General features: G+C 58.5%; 1 protein-coding gene across 1 annotated transcript; it reads left to right on the top strand.

Annotated features, from left to right (window-relative positions):
- Window positions 1-7,915: 7,915 nt before the first annotated feature.
- On the top strand, window positions 7,916-15,278 carry LOC121480009 (keratin, type II cuticular Hb5). The gene is made up of 9 exons (XM_041736232.1): window positions 7,916-8,375; window positions 10,323-10,531; window positions 11,132-11,192; window positions 11,324-11,419; window positions 12,072-12,236; window positions 12,439-12,564; window positions 12,948-13,168; window positions 13,916-13,947; window positions 14,319-15,278. Exons 1-9 carry the CDS (start codon window positions 7,956-7,958, stop codon window positions 14,510-14,512), a joined length of 1,524 nt encoding a protein of 507 aa, XP_041592166.1. The 5' UTR covers window positions 7,916-7,955; the 3' UTR covers window positions 14,513-15,278.
- The last annotated feature ends 1,827 nt before the right edge of the window (window positions 15,279-17,105 follow it).

The raw sequence follows: 17,105 nt of genomic DNA, 5'->3' as shown, positions 1-17,105 counted from the left end.
ATGAACATAAACATAAAAATCTTCAACAAAATAGTAGTAAGTCGAATACAGTAGCAACATTAATAAATAACATACCAGAACAAGTAGGGCTTATCACAGGATTGAGTCATCCTTCAAAAATCTATTAATGCTGGGCACCGGGGTGGCTCAGTCGGTTAAGTGTCTGCCTTGGGCTCAGATCATGATCCCGGGGTCTTGGAATCAAGTCCCACGTCAGGCTTCCTGCTAAGCGAGGAGTCTGCTTCTCCCTCTGCCTCTACCCCCTGTTCACACTCTCTCTCTCTCTCTAATAAATAAATAAATTCTTTTTTTAAAAAAAAAAGGATCTTTTTTAAAAATCTAATAATGTCGTTTATTATATCAAGAGGCTAAAGAGAAAGAACCCTGCGGTTATCTTCATAGATGCGCAAAGGACATCCAGCATCCATTCCCGGTCCAAAGGCGCGGCATGCCAGCTCCAGACGGGAACGTCTTTAACCTGGAGAACGGCGCCTACAGAGGGAGGAACCACGACACAACAGATCTGCAGCCAGCAGGGTACCGAGGCGGAAGGCTGCGTGCTCTCTGCCCCGAGACAGAGCCAGGCCAGGGTAACTGCCTGCACCACTGCCACAAGCCGGCCTCACCAGTGACCTGGGGCAAGAAGAAGAAATAAGTCCCACGGGTTGGGAAGGAAGAAACAAAACCGTTTCTGTTTTCAGAAGGTTTATCGTTTTCTACAGAGGAAATCCCAAGAAATCTTTTGAAAACCTTCTACCAAGAATACGTGAGTTTCGTAAGGTTGCAGAATGCAAGGTCCCCCCCAGAGAGCCTCCCCCAGCGATGACATAGGCTTCAAAGCCACGGGCTCCCGTGGGGGCCGAGCCACTCCGTATCCCAGGCCCTAAGCTCCCCAGCCGTGCGGCCAGAGGCCATAAGTCATAGGTAGCGATGTCCCCGGCTTTAGCTCACTTGGTTCTTTCAATAACCTGATGTGGTAGGTACTTTTACTGTTCCCGCTAACATTCCTTTATTATTACTTGAGAGGTGAACAAAACCAAGGCCCAGAGAGGCTGAGAGGTAGAAGCAGCGGCATCCTGACTCCAGAACCCACGCTGGTCGCCGCAAAGTTCTGGTGTCACTTCAGCTCCATAAGCCTCTTGCCCATAAAGTGGGAAAATATTTCCTACTGCAAAGAGTCATCGTGGAGATGACACACAGTGACACGACTGAGGTGCTCAGCACCTAGCCCGGTGCGCAGTGGGTGCGCAGCGAATGTCTGCTATCGCTCTGCTCATGGTGGCGGCGGTGGTTCTAGTTTTATGACTGATGGAGAGTCACTGTGTTCGGCAGCTCAACCAGTCCAGGAGCAAACGCGGGTGGATGCTGAAGTGTCAGCCGGCTGTTTCTGGCATCTTCCTCCAAAGCCCTGTGTCCTGGGCCACAGGCAGGCAGGCAGACAGGTAGGCAGGCAGGTAGGCAGGTAGGTAGGCAGGTAGGCAGGGAGTAGGGAGTTAGGCAGACAGGTAGGCAGGCAGGCAGGCAGGCAGGTAGGTAGGTAGGTAGGTAGGCAGGTAGGCAGGTAGGTAGGTAGGTAGATAGGTAGGCAGGCAGGCAGGTAGGTAGGTAGGTAGGTAGGTAGGCATGTAGGCAGGTAGGTAGGTAGGTAGGTAGGCAGTTAGGCAGACAGGCAGGCAGGTAGGTAGGTAGGCAGGTAGGCAGGCAGGCAGATAGGTAGGCAGGCAGGCAGTAGGCAGTTAGGCAGACAGGCAGGCAGGTAGGTAGGTAGGCAGGTAGGCAGGCAGGCAGGTAGGCAGGTACGCAGGCAGGCAGTAGGCAGTTGGGCAGATAGGTAGGCAGGCAGGTAGGTAGGTAGGCAGGCAGGTAGGTAGGTAGGCAGGCAGGCAGGCAGACAGGTAGGCAGGTAGGCAGGTAGGTAGGCAGGTAGGCAGGCAGGCAGACAGGTAGGCAGGCAGGCAGTAGGCAGTTAGGCAGACAGGTAGGCAGGCAGGTAGGTAGGTAGGCAGGCAGGTAGGTAGGTAGGCAGGTAGGCAGGCAGGCAGACAGGTAGGCAGGTAGGCAGGTAGGTAGGTAGGCAGGCAGGCAGGTAGGTAGGTAGGCAGGCAGGCAGGCAGGTAGGCAGGTAGGCAGGTAGGTAGGCAGGTAGGCAGGTAGGCAGGCAGTAGAGAGTTAGGCAGGCAGGCAGGCAGGCAGCTCCCAGCCCTCTCGCTCTGCATCCAGGGCGCAGCCTCACCTGCCAGCGGTGGGGGGTTGCTGCCCTCTACTGGCCACCAGCTTCCCAGGAGGCCCTACATGGGATTTTTGAAGCACACTGATGCTGTGGACAGCTGAGACTCTTTTATATTTTATTTATTTATTTTTCTGAGACTCTTTTAAAACAATTTTTTCCTCCAAGATTGTGCTTAGGACACAAACATTACAACAATGAAGAGCAACTTTGAAAAAGGAGCCCTCTGTCTCACCAGGCCCAACACCACCCCGCTTACACCGTTCTGTGTTTCTGTGTTTGTTCCCACAGGTGCTCAGAAAACCACCACCTTTGCCCAGGAAAAAGCTGCGGTGGGCCCTGAGTCCTGCGAGCTTCAAACAAGGTGACATTTTCTGCCAACACCAAATACCTAAACTGAGATTCCCGTTCACCTACACGTGTGATGGGTCGACAAGTACTTACTAAGCACTTCCTACATCCCCAGTGCTGCCCTAAGTGCTTGGGAGCCGTCAATGAACAAAGCACACAGAATCCCTGCTCCTGTGGGGCTCCGTGTTGGCTTGGTTTGGCTTGATGGGGAAAAGCAGAAAGACTGACAATAATCAATAAATAAAATAAGTCGATTATCGAGTGTGTGAGAAGGTGTTAAGTGCTGTGGGGGGAGAAAGAAAGAGGCCAGAGCAAGACAGACCTGTTGCAGAATGCCCTGGAAATGGGAGCCTAGATTGTCATTTTAAAGAGAAGGGCTGGGCAGCCTCTTCGAAGGTGAGGCAAGACCCAGAGGTGGCGATAGAGCGAGGCGCGCAGCGGAGGGAAGAGCATTCGGGACAGGAGGGACAGCCAGTGCACAGGCCCTGAGTTAGGAGAACTGCAGGTGTGTCCGAGGAGCCGCAGGAGGCCAGGGTGGCGGCCGAGAGCATGGAGATGAGCCGAAAGACATGACACCAGGGACAGGCGGTCCGCGACCTTGTTGGGCATCCCTAGGACTGTGTCTTTTGCTCCGAGTGAAATGGGGAATCCTCAGAGCATTTGAGCAGAGGAGTGACATGATCCAACCTCGTGTTGTAAGGGGCTCACTCTAGGTGTTGAGAATGGCGTGCAGGGGGACAGGACAAGCAGGGAAAGCAATGTGCCAATCTCACCTGTTTTATAAATAAATAAATCTGTGCGTAGAGTTACATAGTCATATAGACGGCTTTAGACCCCTGTTTTCCTCCTGAGATTCAGGGAAGTGGTTCTAGTGCCGAAAAAGACAAGAAGAAACAAGAAAAAGGCTCCAGACCAGTACTAACGTACAATCCTAAAATTGGAGGTGGATCGACTACTCTGACCCAGAGCGGCCGCGGGCAACCGCAGAGCCGCCAGGTAAGCTGCCTGCGAGGTGTGGGCAGCTTTCAGGAGGGAAGCACACTGCTTCTCGCAGCTCCTGGTGGGGAATCCCGTGACAGGGAGGTGGGCAGGCCAGCTTGCAGCTTGGGGACTGCAGGGGAGCCCTGCCCTACGTGCACTGGGCTCAGCCCAGTGGCTCATCCAGCTCCTCCCTGTGGTTGCTCAGACCTCGCTCCTCTCACACAGGGTCAGGAGTCATGCCCAAGTTTTAGGAAAGCCAAAGAAAGTGTCACGGGACTAGAAGACCCTTAAAGAGCTTTGTCTCAGCCCAGGAGGTGGTGTAGATTCACAATCTGAAAGGCATGGAGAGGATCAGCAGAGATGGTGGGTGATGCCCAACTTGAGCGAGCTGCGCGGGCGGCCGCCGAAGCCCTACCTGGGCATGATCCAAGGGGAGTCCAACAGGGTTGATTCTAGAGAACCAGCCAGCCAGGAAGGATAGAGAGACGGTCCACAAGAGCCCAGAGAGACACAGATACAAGACTGCAAGGGCCGGCCGGCAGCTCTAAGGGCAGACAGGGAAGGATGGGAAGATGTCAGCACGCCTTTGCCTTTGGACAAATCCAGAAAGCCTTCCTAGAAGCAGGGGGGTTTAAAGCACAGTAGACGGAGCAGAAGGGAAGGTAGGTAGTGATCCCCGGTGTGGGGAAGAGCAAGCGTGCCCCAGCAAGTAGGTAGCACACAGGAGCAGGGTGGCTCATCTGCGGGGAGGCGTGTGGGTGATAGGCCTCTGCGGAAACCCCAGGAGATGGAGCAGATTCCGAGGGAGTCGTGGCAGTTGCCTGGGTCTCCAGGGTGGGGTGAAGAATCTCTGTCTCTCTCTGGGGTGCCTGGGTGGCTCGGGGGGTTAGGCATCCAACTCTTGATTTCATCTCAGGTCATGGTCTTCGGGTCGTGAGATGAGCCCCACATAGGGCTGTGAGCTGAGCACAGAGCCTGCTTCGGAGTCTCTCTCTCTGTCTCTCAAATAAATAAATACATTTTTAAAAAAGAAAAGAATCTCTGTCACTCAATCAGCTCTTGAATGCTTCCTGGACCAAGTGCCCTCTTGGGAGCATTTTACATTGCAGAAAGGACGTGGGTTCTTTTTGGGTTTTTTTGTTTTGTTTTTTTTTTTTTTTTTTTAGGTCGTGGGTTCTTAAGTGCCCGTTCTCGACACTGGGTGTGGCCTTCAAAACATATGGGGGTAGGAGGGGACAAGACCAAAGAGGGTGATGGATGACAGCACCTGGGACAAGAGGGTGTGGAAGGGGATAATTGGAGTTACCTGGGAAGCCCCGGAAAGGGCATTTTATGAGCTGCCTGCTGAGACAGAGGAGGAGAAATCACAGCCTCCCTCTGACTAGCTCACAAAGGCTTCCTGGAAGAGGTGGCCAGCCACTTAGGAACATTCCAGGCAAAGGTGTGACCAGAGAGGAGGCTTGGGCGTAGGGAAAGAGGTGCAGGGAACCTATAGGGCACAGTGGCAGTAAATGAGGAGGAGGCAGCCAAGGGAGGTCAGGCTCCCACCAGAGAGTGAGTCCCATGAGCAGAGGTGATGGGTAATGAGTAGAGCCAAGCGTGGGGCTATGGGTCCTCTGTCCCTTTCTTGGGTAGAACCAGACGGCGAAGGCCCAGGTCTGCCGCGTCCACACAGACCCTCCAGGGCAGCTGTGTCAGACTGGCCTGGTCTGTGAGTTTCTCACTTGCTCTGTACAACCTGGGAACAGCCTTGGTAAGAACTGAGCCTCCAGCCCAGCCTCTCTGATCCAAAGCACCATGCAGAGGGCGTCCCTGAGCAGCCCCAGCAGCCCTGGGTTCAGCTGCCATCTGCAAACTTCACCCAGCGCCCATGAGCACATCCCTGTGCCAGGCTGGGCCTCCCCCCACCCCCACCCCGGCACACTCAAGCTCCCCCCAGGTCTCCTGAGCCCCCCAGCATCCTCTTCCCCACCCTCAGTGCCCAAGCCCAGTTCAAGGTAGAGGTTTGGGAGGGGTGTGTGCACGCGTGTGCACGCCTGTGCGTGCATGTGTGCGTTGGAGGCTGGAGAACAACTGACTCAGGAGCCTCTCAGCGGCACAAAGCCTCCACTCTCTCCTGCCCCAGGGAGCAGCAGAGAAGGATCTAGCTCCGTCCTCTTCAACACGCTGAAGGAGAGCAGAGGCTCGTGGGGGTTGAGAAGAGGAGGTTCGTGGGCTTCCCAAGCCAGCTGAGCAGGGGGCCCACCCATCTTCTATCTCCCATGTTCACTTGTTCCCCTCCCCCTGCCATGTTCAAAGGGCCCAAATCCTTTTTTGGTTCCCAACACACCAGCACCAGCTCCACACAACAGGCAGGCAGGAGCTCACCACCCAAGGCACCAGGACACATCCCTGGGCCCAGGCCACCAGGGCCCCCACTAGGGAGTGGGTGCTGGGAAACCAGCCCCCGTGCTCCCTAACCTCCCCTCTCCACCCCCAGACTCCACCCCAAATTTTTATACTAGTGAAATCAGGTTAAAGGAAACATTAAAAGCAGCCTTGAAAGGGTAAAGCCGTCATAAATGTGCCGAGGAGGTGAAGACCATGGGTGGGGCAGGGAGCACACCCACTCCCTGCCGGGAGAGGGGTGCGGGAGTGGCAGCGGCGTTTCCGATAGGAAGCAAGAAGCTCCTTCCTTTATACGGAGTTTCCTGGCCCCCAAAGCACACGCTTGCGTATTAGCCACACAACCTCCCAACAGCCCTGGAAGGTGAGGATGAAGCCCACACTGCGGTCAAGCGCACAAACGCTCAGAGAGCCGAGAGGGCCCTAGAGCCGCACGGTGGGAAGCATCCGAGCTGGCACTGGAACCAGGCCCTCTGCCTTGGACTCCGCTGCCCGCGTTGACCGTGACCCGGAGATCCTTCGGGGCCAGCTGGTGAGGCTGCCTTGGTCCCCCTCACCCGCTGCCCCAAGTCTCTCTGCCCTCCTTGGAAGAACACGTGTGGAGTGTGGAGACAGAAGCCAATCGCCTGGCTGCGGGGGAAGACCTGCAGGGGCCCAGCCAGGGAGATGAGGGCAGAACCAGGATGGAACATCAGGCACGCGAGGGCCCCACGGCGGCAGGGCTTGGCTCTGGGGGGCTCCCCGGAGGAGTTGTCCCCCTCCTCGAAGGATGCTCATCTGCTCTTCTTCCCTTCTTGAAGTCCCTAACACCTCAGGTGCCTGATTAGCCTCCCTGGGGGCAGAGACCACATCCCCAGCTTTGTGCTCAATGACCATTAAAAGAATAGCAATCATTATCCTAATAAGTGGCTCCAGGGTACACAGGGAAGCAGGGACGTTATGAGGAGCCAGGCCCCCAGAGCCCCCGGTCGCCAGAAATCACAGCATCCTCAGACAAGATAAATAAAGCCACTTTCCTGCCCCCGTCTCTAAACGTTACGGTTGTGGGGCTGGCGAACGGGATGTGCCCCTTCTCTGGCCGGTGGTCCTGGAAGGGAGACTAACAGAACCTGTTTCTTCTTGAAGAGCCGAGGGAAAGTGCCCAGAGCAAGTTCACAGCGGGCAGGTTACCCCAGGATTGGGTTCCTCCATCCTTGCCGCCCAGTGGGAGAAAGTGGCTGAAGGGGAGGCTCCCCCATTATCCACAAGTAGCCATTATTGTGGCCACTGGGAATGGAGTGGTTTGCAATTTTGCTGAGTGAGGAACGAAGCTCTGAGACAGGGCCCCTGGGCTGGAATCCAGAAGGTTCTAAGAGACCATGTGCTCCAGGCCCGTGTCCTGCAGGGAGTGTGGTCAAAATGGTCCCACGGACCTGAACCACCTTCCAGGCAATGGTGCCTGGCGGGGCCTGGACTTGCCTGATCCGTCAGCCCCTGAAACACGGTGATTTACCCGAGAACACGTCCTGCATGGAGCCGGGAGGACAGAGCTAATGCGCTCCTGGGGTCTCACCCAACCTGGGACACTGGACCTTCCCCCTTGAGACAGCGGGCCCAGCCTCTACCCCAACGCCAGCCACCTCAGACTGTTGAGTTCAGATCCGTCTCCAGGTGTGGGTTGGGGCCATCTTACAGGGAGACTGCAAGAAAATTAATTGCTTAATGTATGTAAACGAGCTTTGAAGATGAAAAGTGCAAACACAGTGTCCCTAATAACATCTTCAACCCTTTTACGGAGGCCCCACGTCGCCGCTGAGCTCACCTTTAAGACGAGTCTTTGGGGAGTTGCTGGCAAACTCCCCAAGCCAATAAACAACATAAAATGGCTTTTCACTCCTTTTATGCAGCCAACCCCAGCTCTCCCCACCAATAAAAGGACCAGGGAGGATCAGAGAGGCCAGAGGATCCTAAGCAGCGCACCCGAAGCCCTCACTTACTCCCGTGGCACTCGGCCTCTGCTCAGACCCGCACGATGTCCTGCCGCTCCTACAGAATCAGCTCAGGATGTGGGGTCACCAGGACCTTCAGCTCCTGCTCGGCCGTGGCCCCCAAAACTGGCAACCGCTGCTGCATCAGCGCCGCCCCCTACCGAGGGGTGTCCTGCTACCGGGGGCTGACTGGCTTCGGCAGCCGCAGCCTCTCCAACCTGGGCTCCTGCGGGCCCCGCATGGCTGTGGGCGGCTTCCGCGCCGGCTCCTGTGGCCGCAGCTTCGGCTACCGCTCGGGCGGCGTGTGCGGGCCCAGCCCGCCCTGCATCACCACCGTGTCGGTCAACGAGAGCCTCCTGACGCCCCTCAACCTGGAGATCGACCCCAACGCGCAGTGCGTCAAGCACGAGGAGAAGGAGCAGATCAAGTGCCTCAACAACAGGTTCGCCGCCTTCATCGACAAGGTCAGTGAGGCCCAGGACGGTCCGGGGAAGGCCCCAGCCTCCGTCCCCTCGGGAAGGTCCTCGTGTGTCGGGGAGACAGCACGGAGCCGGGCTGGAGGCAGCAGAGGGAGAGAAACGCAGGCAACAGAGGCAGAGGATCGGTTTCCGTCTTTTAACTCCAGCACAGGGGCCCGGTGGGGGCCAGAAGCGGAGTCTGCGGCCTAGAGTGGGGTCGTGTGTGCGTGTGTGCACTTCTGCAGACAACGCAACCCAGAAACATCAGAGGCGCCCCCGGAAACCTGGACGGGGTACTGGGTGCCGCAAGAGTGGGAGATAATGGGGAGAGTAAAAGGCACACGGCTCCCAGCCCGGCAGCTCGGGCAGTGGGCGGGCTTGGCCCGGAGCCACCGGCCTCCCCGTCTTTGCTCTGCCCCTCGGCAGCACGAGGCCTCGGCCGTGTGACCTGTCTGGATACCAGAACCAGCCTCGTATGCGTGTTTGTGGGCGTGGATGGCACACAGTAGGTGCTCAATGAGTGCTGGCTGTCAGCATGATTGCTCAAGGATAGAGGGCCAGGAGGTGTGACGGGAAACCGAGCCTGCCGTGGACGGAGGGCTGGGAAGGCGGGAGGGGGCGGCCAGGCTGCGAGGAGCAAGCCCAGACGTGCAGAGTGTGGGAACCCCCACGCCGTGAGGCCGCCTCCCAAGCCCCCCGCGCCCTCCCCGCGTGCCCACGAGGCCTCACTCTGGCAGAGCAGATAGGACCGGGCTCTGGGGGTGCAGTCAGGAGCTCCGGTTACCATGTCCTTTAGCAAGTTGGGTTCATCTTCGAAATGGCCCAACGGGGTCGGCAGTGCTATTGCCATTTTTCTATTATCAAATTGAGGCTGAGAGAGCTCAGATGAGCTGCTTAGACGTGGTGGGCAGGCGAAGGGGGCTCGGGGGACATCAGACCCCGACTCTCACTGACTATCTGTGTGACTAGGCGCTAGTCACCTCAGTCTCCCCATCTGTACTATGAGCGGAATAATACCCCCCTCTACCCAGGGGCTTGGGAGAACTGAGAGTGATGGATACACGGGTAGAGAGAGATACACAGTTGACCCTTGAACAGCACCGGTAGGAGATGAACAAATCTACCTCCATGAGGATTTTTTTCCCGACAAATGCAGTACTGTGAATGCATGTTCTCTTCCTTATGAGTTTCCTAATAACAGATTTTCTCTAGCTTACGCTGCTGCACAAATGCAATATTTAATACACGTAACATTCAAAATGTATGTTACTCGACTGCTTAAGGTCGTCAACGAGGCTTCAGGGCAACGGGGGGGGGGGGGGGTGGGTACTAGGGTCCTAGTTCAGTTTTCCGGGAGTCAAAAGTCATACGCCAATTTTCAACTGTGCGGGGTGGGGGGCCGGGGCAGGCGTCGTGTCCCGCGTTGTTCAAGGGTCAGCTGTAGCTACAGGTGGATAGGTGTGGGTGGCTTAGCATGGGCGTCACACCACACAGGAACGTCTCAGGAAGCGTCCCCACCTGGATTAATACATGAGGAGCTGCCGATTACAGGGGTCGTTACACGAGCTGAGCGCTTACCGCGTGTTGGGGATGTTCTAAGAATTTTCCATGTATTAACTTGTTCGACCTTCAGGACTTCTAAGGGAGGCTCTATTATCATCTCTGGCTCAGAAGCTTGCCCGCTTCAAGCAGCACAACTGGACTTGAACCAGACGGCTGGCCGGAGGCCCCGAGGCGCATTCCCCCTACTGCCACCCCATTGCCTCCAGGGGCAGGGGCCGGGTGGGCCGGGTGGGCACGGAGTCTCAGACTCTCAGCCCCATGCTCATCCCTCGGCCGGCCCTGGCCGTTCAGGAAGCACCAAGGGCAGAGAGGGCTCTGGGGGGGAGCAGGGGGGTCAGGCTCCTCCCGGGCTCCCCCAACCCCAAGTCTCCTCCTCCCGCCCCGACGCAGGTGCGCTTCCTGGAGCAGCAGAACAAGCTGCTGGAGACCAAGTGGCAGTTCTACCAGAACCAGCGCTGCTGCGAGAGCAACCTGGAGCCCCTGTTCAACGGCTATATTGAGACGCTGAGGCGGGAGGCCGAGTGCGTGGAGGCCGACGGCGGGAGGCTGGCCTCCGAGCTCAACCACGTGCAGGAGGTGCTGGAGGGCTACAAGAAGAAGTGAGTGCGGCCTGGCCGGGTTGGGGGCACCAGGGAACGCAGGAAGGCCTCGCCCTCAACTTCTTGAAGCGGCTTAAGATTCCCGCCTGTCTATGAGCAGGGCTGCCTGGAACCCCCAAGGCTGTCGGGGGGCCAGAGCCCATGTTTCTTAGATTCTTTGGCCTCACTCTACCTTTTGGAGGCTCGGCGGGTCTTTGAGCTGCTTTCGTGGGGACTGAGGAGAGGAAACGCAGCGGAGTTCTACAGCTTTCTGTGGGCCTACCCGGCTCAGCTCGCTTTATGCCGCTTGCTCTGTGTTTTCACAGCCCAGGCCACTGGCTCTCTCTGCATCCAGAATGCACAGAGGAGCTTAGATTTGGGGAACAGGGCGTGCATTCCCTGACCTCATCCCAGAGGCAGCAGGACTGGGGTAGCATAAGCCAGGCCGGGACAAGGGAGGGCTGGCCCCAGGAATAATGCACAAGCTAGATCATGGAGAGGACAAGACAACAATCGCACGGACTCCATCTCTTTTGACCCCTGGGAGAGCTTGCCCAGAAGCTAGGAGGGTGTCCGAGCTCCGACCCCTTGGCTGCAGCCCTTCCCTTCCTCCCAACCCAGGTATGAAGAGGAGGTGGCTCTGAGAGCCACGGCAGAGAATGAGTTCGTGGTTCTAAAGAAGGTGAGGGGGCTTGGCCATGGGGCAGGAAGGGAGGGGGACCCTTGGGGGCAACCTCCAGTGGGGGGAGCATGGTTACCACACTGACCTCAAGGCCTCCCACTCATACATGCCCCCCTTCCCTCCACCGCCAGGACGTGGACTGCGCCTACCTGCGGAAATCCGACCTGGAGGCCAACGTGGAGGCGCTGGTGGAGGAATCTAACTTCCTGAAGCGCCTCTACGACGAGGTGAGGGGGCCCCTGCTGACCAGCCAGGGCAGGTAGACGGGAGGCGTGAACCCCCGAGAAAGAGGGGAGAGCGTGTGCCGGGAGTCCACGCTCGCCCCTTGTGCATGATGAAGGCACGAGAGAGCACACACAGCTGTGATGGACACACGTATGAACGTGCCCGGGGAGAGCCCGGCGGGCATCGGACTGCGGAGTGTGTGTGGTTGGGCTCCTCCGCGTCCGTGAGTGCCTCTGTGCTCTGCAGTGTGTGCGCCCGTGTGCCGGCCTGGGGCGGGTCCGTCTGCACGTGGATATGAAAGCGTCTATTTGAGGGTGGGGGTCAGGGCGAGTCTCTGGTTAATTAGTGGACCAATCACCCGCCCGGTGTTCGAACCCCAGGTCCCCTGCTGGGTGACTTTGAGAAAACCCAGCACGAGCTTCGGTTTTCCCATTTGTTAAGTCAGGGGCAGTCAGTCCGCAGCTCCTCCTGGGGCCCTTCCAGCTTTCTTGTCTGATGATGAGCCTGCATGGGAATGAAGGCGGCAGGGGAGCCCGCGGAGCAGGAGTCATGCCACATGCATGACCACTCTAGGGAGCGGACACTGCCCCCAAGGGTGGAGCCCACGGCCTAGACCGGGCGCCAGACCCAAATGTATTGGCTCTTGGCCCCCAGGAGATCCGCGTCCTCCACGCCCACATCTCAGACACCTCGGTCATCGTCAAGATGGACAACAGCCGGGACCTGAACATGGACTGCGTCGTGGCCGAGATCAAGGCCCAGTATGACGACATCGCCAGCCGCAGCCGGGCTGAGGCCGAGTCCTGGTACCGCAGCAAGGTCAGGGCCCAGCCTCCCCCTGCCAGAGCCCCAGAAGGAGGGATGCTGAAAGGGCTTTGGGTTTTGTGCAGGTGGGATGGACGAGGGAAGGGCAGGCAACCCTCGGGTTGGGGTGGCAGTTGTGCAAGGTGTGGGGCTCAGCGGGATGACCCGTCCTGAGCCTCAGGAGCCCCTGTGAACCGTCCCCCCCCCCCCACCGCAGTGTGAGGAGATGAAGGCCACGGTGATCCGGCACGGGGAGACCCTGCGCCACACCAAGGAGGAGATCAACGAGCTCAACCGCATGATCCAGAGGCTGACGGCCGAGATCGAGAACGCCAAGTGCCAGGTAGGGTACGAGGAGGGGCCTGCATGTCCAGCACGGGCAGACCACAGTACCAGGAGGGCAAAAGCCCGGCCCCAGTCGGGCTTCACAGTGTGCCCGTGAGGAAGCAGGGACCCAGCCGAATCACTCGGCACCCGCAGCGGGACGTAGCACGTCACACGCATCCGCATCACCCTCCTTGGCCACCCTGAGGCCACCATCAAGGAGACATGGTGAAAGGCCCCCTCTTCTCGCTCACGGGCAAGGTCTCGTTAAGCACCATCGTACATGGTTCACCTGGCTTCTCCCTGGACCTCTGGCCCCCTCTCCCTGGTGCAGCTCCACGCGCTCAGGCGAGCCTGAGCCTTCTCTCTCTCATCCCTGATCCCCCATCTCCCTCCCCGCAGCGGGCCAAGCTGGAGGCCGCCGTGGCCGAGGCGGAGCAGCAGGGCGAGGCGGCCCTCACCGACGCCCGCTGCAAGCTGGCCGAGCTGGAGGCCGCCCTGCAGAAGGCCAAGCAGGACATGGCCTGCCTGCTCAAGGAGTACCAGGAGGTGATGAACTCCAAGCTGGGCCTGGACATCGAGATCGCCACGTACAGGCGGCTGCTGGAGGGCGAGGAGCACAGGTGGGGCTAAGGAGGGTCTGGTGGGATGGAGGAGGCCCTGGCCCCCGGAGTGTGTTTCCCTGAGCCCAAGTGTGAGCTACATCTCTGACCACCGCTAGTACAAGTTAAGCTTCAATAATAGTCATAACTTATCAAATACTTATTATGTGTTTGGCCTGTGCCATGCGCTCAGCTCAGTCCTCACAATCCAATGAGGTAGCGACCATGTTTCACACCCAAAGGTGAGGGAGTAAGGCCCCACGTGCAGTGACGTTCTCGTGGCCTCAGTTACTAGGCGCAAGAGGCGCAGCCTGTTTCCAAGCCATGTGCCCCCCAAACCCATTTTCTCCCAGTAGCTCCCTACGGGAGGCCGCCGCGTGGCCGCCCCACGGGCTCGCAGGGCGTGAGGACAGTGCGCTCCCTGCACGCGAGCTCCTGGCTGGCGCTCCGGCCCTTTGCACACCCTCCTGCTGCTTTCTGGGCGCCTGACCACACTCCTCCGGGCGGCCCGGGGGACCTCAGATCGGCAGCAGCTGGCAGAGCTCAGCGTCATGCCAGCTCTGCTCGGAACCGGAAGGCCTTGTCTCTGTGGTCAGAGAACGGTCAGAGAGAGACGGGGGTCCTGTAACGCAGACGTTGGGGCGCCCTCCCTGACTCGGGGGGCGGGGGGGCATCTGTTCACGGAAGGGCCCCCCTGTCCCTGAGCAACCACCTGGCTCGAGGATCCCCGCTCCGTGTGCAGCGCTAACGGAGTTTTCTTTCCCGCAGGCTGTGTGAAGGTGTGGGCTCCGTGAATGTCTGTAAGTACCAGCCCGATCACCTGCCCGCAGAAAAGCGGCTTTGCTGATGGGCAGAGCTGAACCTGGGATGCTTCCGGACGAGTGGGAGGGGTCTTTCCTCCTCTCAGGGCTCCTCACTGGGGAGCACCCAGGGGAGCACCTCCCCAGGTGGCGATGGGACCCGCAGGCCAGGGAAATGTCCCCTCTGGGTGGGGGTCCTCACCCCCTTCCTGTCCCAGTCCCAAGAAGGACTGAGATGCTGGGGGCACTGGGCCCTGAGCTCCTAACCACTAAATCCCCCTCCGCTAGGCGGGAGCTCCCTGGGGCCCATCACCAGGTTGGGGAGACGGGGCAGGCCACTCACCCCCGGTGTCCCCTCTCTTCCCCCGCAGGCGTCAGCAGCTCCCGCGGCGGAGTGGCCTGCGGGGGCCTCACGTACAGCAGCACCCCAGGGCGCCAGATTGCGTCGGGGCCCGCGGCCACGGGGGGCAGCATCACGGTGATGGCGCCCGACTCCTGCGCCCCCTGCCAGCCCCGCCAGGCCAGCTTCACCTGCAGCAGCAGCCGGTCCGTCCGCTTTGCCTAGAGCCCCCGGCCGCCCGCGGCCCCGGCCCCGGAGCGCGGAATAGCGTGTGAATGGAAATCGTGTGCTTGCTTCCGGAATCTTCCACATGTTCCTAGAGAGGGAAAGACCCTCGGCCGTGCTCCCGCACCTTCTCCTTCTAGGGAGTTGTTTCCTGGTTCTCCTCTGGGCTTCAGTTAGAGAGGCATTCCCAGTTTGTCCAACCTAACTCCAGTTTGACTCCAAAAGACCCGTGGCCGGTTTACATCATTCTCCAAGCTCTCTGGGACACTACCAGTCACCCAGGGTGGCTGGACGTCCAGGAGCTTGGCCTTCCCCTGAGACAGGGCGTGAGCCTAGTGCCTGCCGGGGCCTGGCATTTGCATAGGCTGAGAGGCTGAGAGCAAGTCCTCCCTCCCAGCAGCTCCTCCCCTGGCTGGCACGTGCAGGAAGCACTGGCCCTGGGTCTCTGTTTGTCTCTCTGACCGATGCCTCCTTTGGGTTAACCTGTCCCAGCCCAACTCCTCGTGTGGCCTCCCAGTTGAGGGCCCATCATGGGGGGTGAGGGAATCCTTTTGACTTGGGACGGGTCTTGCTCTTCATTGTACCTTTATACATTTCAAAGAAAACTCCAAGGTTGCTCCAGATCTCCCCCTTCCCCTGCGGGTGCAGGAGGGGTGTGTCCAATGCAGAGCCGGTGGGATGGAGAAGGTTAGGCCACTTCTGAGTCTCCCTCTTGTTACGACTGTCTGTGGGTGCCTTGCCTTCTGGGTTGTCTCAGTCTCTGTTCCAATAAATGCTGCTTCGATGCAAGGATGCGTGGTCTTGTGGATGACAGTGTGGCCGCCCTCTCCAACACAGATGCGCGGCCCCTCCCCAGCTCGGCAACCCTTTCCAGCCCCAGGTCGTGTTTCCCGAACCCTCCAGTGATTGTGCCTCTTCTCATCCACTGATCCATAGCCTGATTCCAGCTCAGCCCTGCCCAGTCCAGTCGGGCCTGGACCTCAGCTACAGCTTCCCCCAGGATCTTTTGCCCCAAGCCCCCCCCACCCCGCCCCAGGCAGCCAGAACCCACCGCAGATCCATGGCTCTCACCCCCTACTGGTTCAGATCAGTTCCCAGGTGTGCGCGCCCTGCTGATGCCAAGCACCCACTCCCTCCATCTCCTCTTTTGCCACCTGCTCCTCAAACCCCTGCCAAGGGCTCCCTCCCCAGTGCTGCTCTTCCCAGATTCAGGCTCCACCCCATGGAGCCAATCCCACCCTCTAAGCCACCCACGACCATCCCACACAGACACACAGACATCCCAAGGCTCTCCCCCCGTTGGCCTCTACCCTGCTCTCTCTGCTCTCCCTCCCTTCCCTCCTTCCCATGTGCACAATCCCCCCACCCCTACCCCACACGGTCTCCAACCCTCAGGATCTCTGGTTCTGACTTTGTGGCTCAGGGCCGGGGATGTCACCGGGCGTCCGGAGCCTGGATCAAGCTGGAAGTTCCTTGAGGAAGTTCCAGGAGGTATCTGCTTCTGGCTCTGACTCCCCCCGCCTCCCAGGATGAGGCTCCAGGACTCATCAGGTCTGGGATGGTTGGATGGCCTCAGGCAGCTGGCAGAGCATGAGAAGACATCAGCCCTGTTGGACTCCCCTCCATTGCTCCATTTGGAGAACAGACGGGCTGTCCCCATTCTGGGTGGATGTCCACCTGCCAGCCTGCTGGGCAGCCTTTCCCTGGGAGGAGAAGTTACGACTCTGCGTTCTGATGATTCCTCGCTTCAGCCCCCAAAGGGCAGCAGCTCCTTTGAGGGGGTTGCTGGGCTCTTCTGAGAGCTCTGGTGCTGCTGTTTGAGGTTTGCCGGCTGCCACTGGGCAGGCCTGTTCTAAGCTCCCTGCTGGCCTCTCTCCTTTTGCCCATCTCTCTGGTCCTCAAGGGCATGGTCCTCTGGTCCTCACTCACTCATCCACAGGGAAGGTTATAAGTCAGGGGCTGAAAATCAAAATCTGAGCATGAACCCTGAGGTGTCTCAGTGAGACGTCAGGCAGGAAGTGGCCTTCAAGCTTTTTGCATCAGCCTGGGGGTCCGTGAGCTGAGCCTTCCCCAGCCCTGCTACCTCCTGCGGATCTGGGCTGCTGGGGTGAGTCTGTGCTGGGGGAACGCACTTGGATGTTCCCATGGATCTGGGCCAAGCATTCCTAGGATGCCAACTCTGGTACCCCCGAAATAGGACAGTGTGCATTAAAAAGTCAAAAGGCCACAAACCGGGAGATAATAATAAGCTTTTTAATGAGTTTTCATGCTTTGTGTGCAAAGACCAGTCAACCTACTAAGCCGGGCAGAGGTGCCATTGCCTTATAAGGAAGAAGCCTGCCCTCCCCAGCCCTCCTTCCAGGCCAACAGCAAAAATGTGGGGCAAGCTTTTCCAGTTCAAAGGCTTCTGGGGCTCCCACGGCCCTCTCCTGATATACACAAAGCAAATGATTAATCCAAGGGCAACTAAGGATTAAGTCTTATTAGAAAAAAATTTTAAGGAGAAGTGACGTGGTCTGAAATCAAGAGATCAGGTAAATTCTAGAGCAAAGTGGCCCAAACAATAAAGTTGGCCCATGTGGGTGAACCCCGA

The sequence above is a fragment of the Vulpes lagopus genome, chromosome 21 (genome assembly GCF_018345385.1).
Source record: "Vulpes lagopus strain Blue_001 chromosome 21, ASM1834538v1, whole genome shotgun sequence".
Classification (NCBI taxonomy): domain Eukaryota; kingdom Metazoa; phylum Chordata; class Mammalia; order Carnivora; family Canidae; genus Vulpes; species Vulpes lagopus.
Note: the sequence above shows the minus strand (reverse complement) of the source record. Positions and strands in the feature narration are given on the sequence as shown.